The following is an 8,842-nucleotide window of genomic DNA, read 5'->3' on the forward strand; positions in this document are numbered from 1 at the left end:
AAATATGTAATTTAAAAATACACAAAAACTCCAAACCAAACCAATTCTCAGTCAATAGCTATTACTCTTTTCATTCCATAACAGGCTATTCGATTTTATTAATGCTATAACACATTAAAATATCGTAGTTGGTTAAATCATAAAATAATTCTGTTATTTAAAACAAAATGTTATATTTTTAGGCTTAATTATTTTTGTAGATAATTTATTGAGTTTCCCCTCATCGTGTCATCCAAACATGATATTTCTTGTTTAAGTTTATCAATATGTTAAATAGTCTTAGTGTAAAAATTGAGAAAATAATGGAAAAAATAAACAACCCTTAAAAACAGGGTTTTTTAAATAAAGAGACAACGGATAGAGACGAATGACAACAACAATCAAAGGATATGACTTTGATAAAGGGATTAATTATGAAGAGTTAGTAAATAGTTACCTTACAACTGGAATCCAATCAAGCAATGTTGGTAGAGCAATTAATATTATAAATAAGATGCTTACTTGGCAACCAAGTGAAGAAGAAAAAAAAGAATATGTTGAGGGAGATGAAAGATTAAAACGTTGTACAATTTATCTTGGATTTACTTCTGAAATGATGACTTCAGGACTAAGAGATACATTTAGATATCTTGTCGAACATAAATGTGTTGATTATATTGTTACAACAGCGGGAGCTATAGAAACTGATATTATGAAATGTTTTGGAAATATGAATATTGGAGATTTTTATATGAGACCTGAAGAGGTTCAAGGAGAAAGACATGGAAATATGATTATACCAAAAGAATTAATTGAGAAAACAAAACAATGGTTAAAAGAATTTATTCTTGACATTCAAGAATGCCAAGATACTTCTATGCCATTTACTCCTTCTCAATTAATTACTATGATGGGTGAACGATTAAATGACACAACTTCTGTAATAACATGGGCAGCAAAAAACAATATTACTATATTTTGTCCTGCATTAACCGATGGTTTATTTGGTACCTGTATCACTGAACTTAATGAAATTAATCCTGTAAGGTTAATGGTTGATCTTGTTCAAGACCTTCGTCTAATTAATTCATCAACTATTCATTCTGTAGAAACTGGTGTTATTATTCTTGGAGGTGGTGTAATGAAACACCATATTATGAATGCCAATTTAATGAGAAATGGAGCAGACTTTGCTGTATATATTAACACGGCTGGTGACTTTGATGGTTCAGATGCTAGTGCACGTCCTGATGAAGCAGTTTCATGGGGTAAAATTAAAATCGATTCAGAAAATGTTAAAGTCTTGGCTGAGGCTTCACTAGTTTTTCCACTAATAGTCTCAAAAACATTTGCAGTAACAAAGCGATTTGATGGTAAAATTTAGAATTGCCAAAAGGAATCTAATTGTTCTTTTTAATGTATTTTTGTCTATATTTTAGCTATATATAACAATTTTTAGAGATAAAAGTAATAGTGATGAAAATGAATCTAATGAGTTTAAAAAACCCTAGGGTTAGGATTTTAGAACCCTTTTTGAGGAACAAACTTTTTATAAAGAATATCCTTGTTGATAATGCAATTTGAACAAGTAATTTCTGCTCTTCAGTCACCAAACAACGAAGTAAGAAAACAAGCTGAACAATTATATAATGAAGCACTCGAAAAAAATTCAGACTCATTTATACAATCTCATTTTGAAATGCTTAAATCACAAAACGAAAATATTAGACACTATGTATTAACAATTTTGCATGTTTCATTAAGTAAAAGTATTGAACCAGTATTATTTGATCGATTAAATCAACAAATTCAAGCCACAATGTTTTCAACATTAATTGAAATTTTTAAGAACGAAACTAGTTTGAAAGTAGTTTCAATGCTTGCAGAAGTACTTTCAATTATTTGTATATCTCTTTCAAAGAAAAAGGTTAATGTAAATCCTTATTTTAATACCACTATTGAATTAACTAAATCACCAAATGAAGCACTTAGATTTTTAGGATATACTACAGTGTCTCAACTTATTCTTTTATTAGAGCCTCAAACACAAGTTGAAGCAACAGGAACATTAGTACAACTTCTTAGTTCTGGAATGAATGACAATTCTCTTGTTGTGGCACTTGCTGCTCTTGATAGTTTTATTTCATGTGTATTAATGTATGATGATCCTGATTCTCCTCTTGGCGAGTCACAAGGTAAGTTTATTGTTCTTATGCCTATTGCTTTGCAATTATTTGGTAAAATCATGAACAGTGGTAATCTTAAATTAATTACTAAATCACTTTCAACTGTTGCACAATTTGCTTATTTACCAAAAGAATTTATGAAACCATATGTTATGGTGTTTGTGAGTGGGTTATTAACAATTTCTTCAAATGAAAGTATTGATTTTGAAGTACGTATGACTGCTATGAGCACAGTACTTGATATTGTTGAACCTTTCAAATTACTGTTTAAGAGAGAACCAGTTGCATTAAATAATGTACTTTCTCATTTATTTACATGGTTATGTATTCTCAATGATGACGTTGATTCATGGAATAAAGGAGAAGAATTAGATGAAGATGCTGCAGATCTTGCAAGAGATCTTGTTGATCAGTCTGCAGACATGTTTGGAGGAGAATGTATGTTTATGTTCATTAATTCTCAAAAATTAGATAATTGGAAGAAAGAATGTGCTTATTTAAGATGGATTTATATTACTTTAAATGCTGGAAAACATTTTTATAAGAAACATTTAGATAAGTTATTTGAAATTATTAATAAATATTTACTTCATCAACATCCAAGAGTTAGAAATATGGCATTTTTATTGTTAAATGAGATGATCTGTCTTTTCAAAAAGAAATGTAAGTCATATGTTTCACAGATTTTCCAAGTTATTAAACAATCATTTAGTGATGCTTTTATTCCAAATCAAATTAGTGGGTGTGATATTATTTCTTCATTTATTGATGTTGAATTAGTTAGTCAATCTGAATTCCAAGAAGTTCTTATGTCCATGTTACAATCATTAACTAATTTTATTACAACTGCTCAAAGTACAAAGTTAATTATTGCTGCATTTGCTTCACTAAACTTTATTATTCATTTTATGAAAAATATGCTTGATCAATATTTTGCCATTTTAATGGATTTCTTTAAATCTAAAGCACAACAATTAAATCAAGTCATTTTAACGGCCACTGATCAAAAACAAAGAAAGGAAATATTAAAAATTAAATCTCGTCTTATTGAAGGACTTTCTATGTTAGTTTATTCATGTTCTAAGAGTATTACAAAACAAGTTGCACATGAAATTTTCCTTGAAGTATATAATGTGTTCTCTTTAAAGGAAGAAGAAAGAGAGGTTTTAATGCCATTTGCTGAAAAAGCCTTTACTCGACTTGCTGGAGTATTGAAAGATGATATTCAACCATATTTAAATACTATTGTTCCAATTATTATTTCTAGAGCTTCAATGAATCCAGAGATAACAGTTGGAGATAAAGAAGAACAAGTTGATGATGAGGATTGGGCTAATACAGTATTCCAAGGAATGAATATTGGAATTAAAACTAGTCAAATTGAGGAGAAGGCTGATGCTATTTCTACTCTTGATTTATTTGTTGATGATCTCCAAGAATTAATGGTTCCATATGTTGAGTCTATGAGTCCATTAATTAAGTCTATGAAATTTATTATGGATGACACTGTTCGTTTTAAAGCCACTACCTTGGTTGGAACATTGTTTAAGTTAAGACTAAAAGTGTTAGTTGCCCAAAACAGACAACAAGCTATTGCAGCAATGAAATCATCACAATTCTATGTTAATGCCTTTACTGCATTTGTAAAATATATTCCATCAGAAACAGAGCCAAGTGTTGCTTTACATAAAATAGAGACATTTAATACAATGATTAAATCTCTTGGACCAAATGCATTAAGTTTAGAAGAATTAAATATGATATTTACTATGTTTGCTGATGTATTTGAAAGTTATGAAAATTCAACAAAGATGAAAACACAACAACAAGAATCTGTCCAAGGATTAACTGAAGAAGAATTGGAAATTCTTGATCATTCAAATGAAACAGACTCTGATACTATTATGGCTTGTCAACATTTATTCCAAACAGTTATTAAATTAAATGAACAATACGTTAATCCATATAATACTATTCTTCATCAATGGATTATGAAATATTATAATTCTGGAAATGCAGATTATATTTCTACTTCTATTGTTTATATAGGTGATTTAGTAACTGTAGGAAAAAGAACAGACCTTGTTAATGATGTTATATCTCAATTTATCAATTATATCTCATCTGACAATTCAGATATTCAATTCAATGTATTGTTGTCCTTAACTGAAATACTTAAATATTATCCAGATAATATTATTCAAAACTTCTTCTCTCTTTTAGCTCAAAAATTAAAGTGGTGTGAGCAATTAAGAGGGCAAGAAAAGAATGATATTTATGAAGCATCCTTACTTTGTAAAGGGTCATTATTAATTTGTCATCCAGAGTTATGTAAATCAGTTGGAATTAATATTATTGATATGATGAATGATTGGTTTGGATCAATTATGAATATAAAGAATGTTAAAGACATGGCATTATGTCTTGTTATTTTTGCTTCAAAGAAAGGATCTTTGATTGTTGATACTCCAGAAAAACTTGCTCATTACATTAACTTCATTGGAAATACATTAATAGAAGACTCTATTGATGAAGAATCTTCTAACATGTTAAAAGAAGTTCTTATGCAATTTAAACAAAAGTTCCCTGACCAAGTTTTTACACAAATATGGCAAGGTATGAGCATTGAAGCAAGAGAAGAAATTTATTGTTTGTTGGATAATTCAAACCAAAATGCATAATGAAATGAATGAATTATATCCAAAAATAATTTAATGAAAATTATGAGTTTTTAATTTTTTTCTATTAGAAAATGAGTTATTTATTTTTTGTAGAAAAAGAGATGTTTGTAAAAAATATTTAAGTAATTCTAAAAAAACTCATTTTAAGATGAAACTGAATTTGATAAAAAAAGAGATTGATGAAACAACTTTCAAAGACATCAGAAAATCCTCTTCAAACATTACACAGATCAATAACATCAGAAGAACTTAAAAAGAGAAGAAGAGCAGAACGATTTGATTGTCCATCATGTATAGAAATGCAAGGATATATCAGTGTATTAGAAGAAATTATTCAAAAGAAAAACACTATAATAGCAAAATTAATGAATGAAAAAGAAGTTTATAAAATTTTTGATGAATTACGTCAAGCGAATGATCCAAGTGTTTATGCAGAAGACACTATTGAGACATTAATAAGTTTTATTGAAAATAGAAATATCGAAACAAAAAATAAAGTAATGAAAAAATGGGAAGTAATGCTTCAATCAAGAATTTCGAATGAAAATAAAAAAGTTCTAAAAAGTTTTGTAAGAAATAAAGTTAAAACTAAATATCAATATATTGATATTGGTGATGAAACTACTACAGAGTCTGATGTTCAAGATGATTCTACAATATTAGAGCCATTAGATGGAATGTGTTATAATCGTTGTGATCAACCAAAACCAAAAATAAATGAAAAATTATTTGGATGTTTAGTAGATGATTTTACATCATCACAAATACTTTATTATCAACAATTCCAAATACTTACACAACTCTTTATCTCTCCATTAAGAAATTTACAAATGGCAAAAGAATCAATTAAATTATTAGATAACTTAATTCCTCCAATGATGATGGTTGAAAGAAAAGTTTCTCGTTGTTTACAACTAAAAGATGAAACAATGTGGCAAACAATAAAAGAATGTATTAATGAAATGAAAGTGTATATCCCTTACATTTCGGCATTAAAAACAACAACCATAAAAGCAGATATTGTTGAATGTTGTATGTCAAAAGAGTTTAAAAAAGAACAACAACCTTTAATAGCTAGTTTCTTTAATAAAAATGGATCACAACAGTTATTACCTGTGACTGTTTATTTGGAAGCTCCTGTTCAAAGATTTTTTAAATATCCAAAAATTTTTGGTAATTTATTAGCTTCTGTTGATCCAAAACATCATGACTATGCCATTATAACTTCTTGTTATTTAAATATAAATAAAATGGTTAAAAAAATGGGAGATTACCAGACAAACCAAGAAGAACAAAAGAAAGTTATTGAACTTAGTCATTTATTTAAACAAACGCAAACTCAAATTCTAAAAGATGGAAGAAAATTATTATATTATGGACCTCTTAAAATTATAGAAGAAAAAAATGAATGGAACATGTGTTTTTTGTTTAATGATATGTTTGTTGTTTCTAAAGCAATTGTTATTGGTGCTCTTGGATTAGAAAAGGAATCATTAATGAGATTTGAAAATGCTCCAAGTGGGACTGATTTATCTTCATTAATGCCTTATAATTTTAATGAAATATTGTGTGTTTCCTTATCACATTTCTTATTGAAAAAAGTAGTTGATTGCAATACAGCTACAAACGCTTTTATGATTCAAGTTGATGACATTCAATTACACTGTTGTTGTGTATCAGTGAAAGAGCGTCATAACTGGATTGGTTCATTGTTATTAACACAAAATGGAAGTTATTAATAATCATTGTTAACATAATTTAACTAATTTAGATTATAACTATTCAATAAAAATTCATTTATTTAACATTTTACAATTCAATAGGATCATCTTTACTTTCTCCTTTTCCTTTAAACAATGATTGTATTTGAGGCATATGGTTCAATTGTAGTTTTTTTGTTGGAGCTAATCCTTTTGTCATTTTGTCAATATTACCTAATTCAGAATTTCCTATAACTTGAGTCAATGTATTTGGTGCAAATGTCCTTTTTAGTTGAGTTATTTTAGGTTTTGTTGCTTGTTCTTTGGAAAGGTGAGGGATTGTTGTTGTTGTTTGAAAAGGAAAAACAAATAATGACTTTGATATTTTTGGTAAAGATAAAGTAACTTGTTTCTTTAAATATTTTTGTTCTTCCAAATCAGTTTGTTTTTCTAAACTGTCATCAGTTGTTGTGTCATGAATTTGAGTTATCATACCATCTGAATTAATTGATATCATTGAAACGTCATCTGAAGATTGTCTAAGTAAGGACAATATTTTATTATCTATTACAACCTCTTTAGTAGGAAGTGGTTTATAACAAATAGGACAATTAAAACACTGTTTAGTTGTAGAATTTCTAATATAATTCTCTAAATCAAAACAAGCCAAATGAGAACAATTTAATCCTCTTGCAGGAATTACTATTCTTTGATAACTTATAGGACACTTTAATGAAATTGTTTGTTGTTCTTCTTCAACATCCATTTCTTCATCCATTTCTTCTAAATCAACTGATTGTAATTCAGTACTTCTACCACATTTTGAAACAATTGATTGAACACACTCATTTATTCCAAGATTTTCAATATCAACCAATGAAATAATTCCATTTTCAATAATACTCTTAGAAACAACTGAAATTATATTTTTTCCTTCCTTTAATAAATCAGTAACGTCGATACAATTAAATATTTTGAAGTTATTTACTTTTTCAATTAATTTAGGTCGAGCAAAATACTTTGATAATTCAAAACTGCTTTTATTTATTGTTATCTTTGCAAGTGAGTAAGGGGGTAAATTTTCTTTTGTTGTTAAATCAAATAATCTTAATTGGACTCTCCGTTTCCCACCTGGTTCTTCTAATAACTTAAACTTAAAAGATGAGGGATCTCGTTTATGAAAAATTCCTCCTCCATTTTTGAATTCAAACGACAAGCTTGATACAGACACATCTGCTGCTCTATTAAACCTATTATATGCGATGACACGTTTTTGTATAATAAGTGGTGAAATAGTTTCGAAATATTCTTTTGGTAGTGCCAATTCCATACCTATTTAAATTGTTTTTCTTAAAATATTCAATAAAAAAAGGGTTAGGTTTTTCAAACAACATAAAAATATTTAGTAAAAAGTTTAATCATAATTTCTATATGTTGTATCTTCTTCTTTTAAATTTGTATGTTTCGAACGACCTTTCTTTCCCCAATCTTTTGTTTGGAGAATCTTTGGTAGTAAGCTTTTATCCATCCAATCATCTCCAGTAGCAGCGTCAAAGTCCCAATTTCCTTTAGAAACATCCCATTTACCACCATCTCTAAAGAATGACCCAATATGATAATATTTTTGCATAAATTTCCATTTCTTTCTTTCTTTTTTCTTTTCTTCTTCATGGCTTTGTGATTCTGTTGAACAAATCTCTTTTAATTTTTCCAAATCATGTTGATAATTTAATTGTTCAATATATTCTTTTTGAAGTCTTTCTAATTCACGTTGTTGCCAAGCTTCAAACTCATCCTTCCCTCCATACTCATCTCCACTACTAAATTCTTCAGTACTTTCTTCATTTTCTTTTTGTTCTAATTCTTTTTGAATTGTCATTTGAATTAGTTTTTTATTAATTTCATTTATATTAATGTCTTGAGTTTGTTGTTTATATGATGGAAAAACATTTTCTTTTATTTCTTTTTCCTCAATTTGTTCTTTTTTAATTATTTCCTTTCTCATTGGGACAAATATAGGTTCTTCATTTTCTTCTTCTTCTTCTTCTGTGTATTCTTCTTGAACATGAAATATGTCATCCTCATCATTTTTTATTTTTTCAATCCGGTGAGTTATAACCAATCCTTTTTTCATTTTCTTTCTTTTTAGTTTCTTCTCCACAAAAAATTAATTTAAAAATTTCATTCATTACTTAATAATATTGTCATTATTTTCATTCTTTTATTCCTTCTTCTGTTTTGACTTCTTGAGTAATATCTTCTTCTATTTTATTTTGAGTTAGTACGTTTGGAACTT

The 8,842-nt window shown here is 27.9% G+C and overlaps 5 protein-coding genes across 5 annotated transcripts; 3 read left to right on the forward strand and 2 right to left on the reverse strand.

The window, feature by feature from the left end:
- Nucleotides 1-367: 367 nt before the first annotated feature.
- ENU1_089620 (deoxyhypusine synthase) lies at nt 368-1,363 on the forward strand (the record flags this gene model as incomplete). Its single annotated transcript, XM_008858976.1, has 1 exon — nt 368-1,363. One exon carries the CDS (start codon nt 368-370, stop codon nt 1,361-1,363), a length of 996 nt encoding a protein of 331 aa, XP_008857198.1.
- Nucleotides 1,364-1,552: 189 nt separating this feature from the next.
- On the forward strand, nt 1,553-4,846 carry ENU1_089630 (importin beta-3 family protein; the record flags this gene model as incomplete). The annotated part of the gene is made up of 1 exon (XM_008858977.1): nt 1,553-4,846. One exon carries the CDS (start codon nt 1,553-1,555, stop codon nt 4,844-4,846), a length of 3,294 nt encoding a protein of 1,097 aa, XP_008857199.1.
- A 179-nt stretch (nt 4,847-5,025) lies between these two features.
- Nucleotides 5,026-6,585, forward strand: ENU1_089640 (hypothetical protein; the record flags this gene model as incomplete). The annotated part of the gene is made up of 1 exon (XM_008858978.1): nt 5,026-6,585. The coding sequence occupies one exon, from the start codon at nt 5,026-5,028 to the stop codon at nt 6,583-6,585; it is 1,560 nt and encodes a 519-aa protein (XP_008857200.1).
- A 70-nt stretch (nt 6,586-6,655) lies between these two features.
- Nucleotides 6,656-7,876, reverse strand: ENU1_089650 (SP-RING zinc finger domain containing protein; the record flags this gene model as incomplete). Its single annotated transcript, XM_008858979.1, has 1 exon — nt 6,656-7,876. The coding sequence occupies one exon, from the start codon at nt 7,874-7,876 to the stop codon at nt 6,656-6,658; it is 1,221 nt and encodes a 406-aa protein (XP_008857201.1).
- Nucleotides 7,877-7,960: 84 nt separating this feature from the next.
- ENU1_089660 (microfibril-associated protein, putative) lies at nt 7,961-8,680 on the reverse strand (the record flags this gene model as incomplete). Its single annotated transcript, XM_008858980.1, has 1 exon — nt 7,961-8,680. The coding sequence occupies one exon, from the start codon at nt 8,678-8,680 to the stop codon at nt 7,961-7,963; it is 720 nt and encodes a 239-aa protein (XP_008857202.1).
- Nucleotides 8,681-8,842: the final 162 nt, after the last annotated feature.

This window comes from Entamoeba nuttalli (assembly GCF_000257125.1).
Source record: "Entamoeba nuttalli P19 unplaced genomic scaffold asmbl_4016, whole genome shotgun sequence".
Lineage (NCBI taxonomy): Eukaryota > Evosea > Mastigamoebida > Endamoebidae > Entamoeba > Entamoeba nuttalli.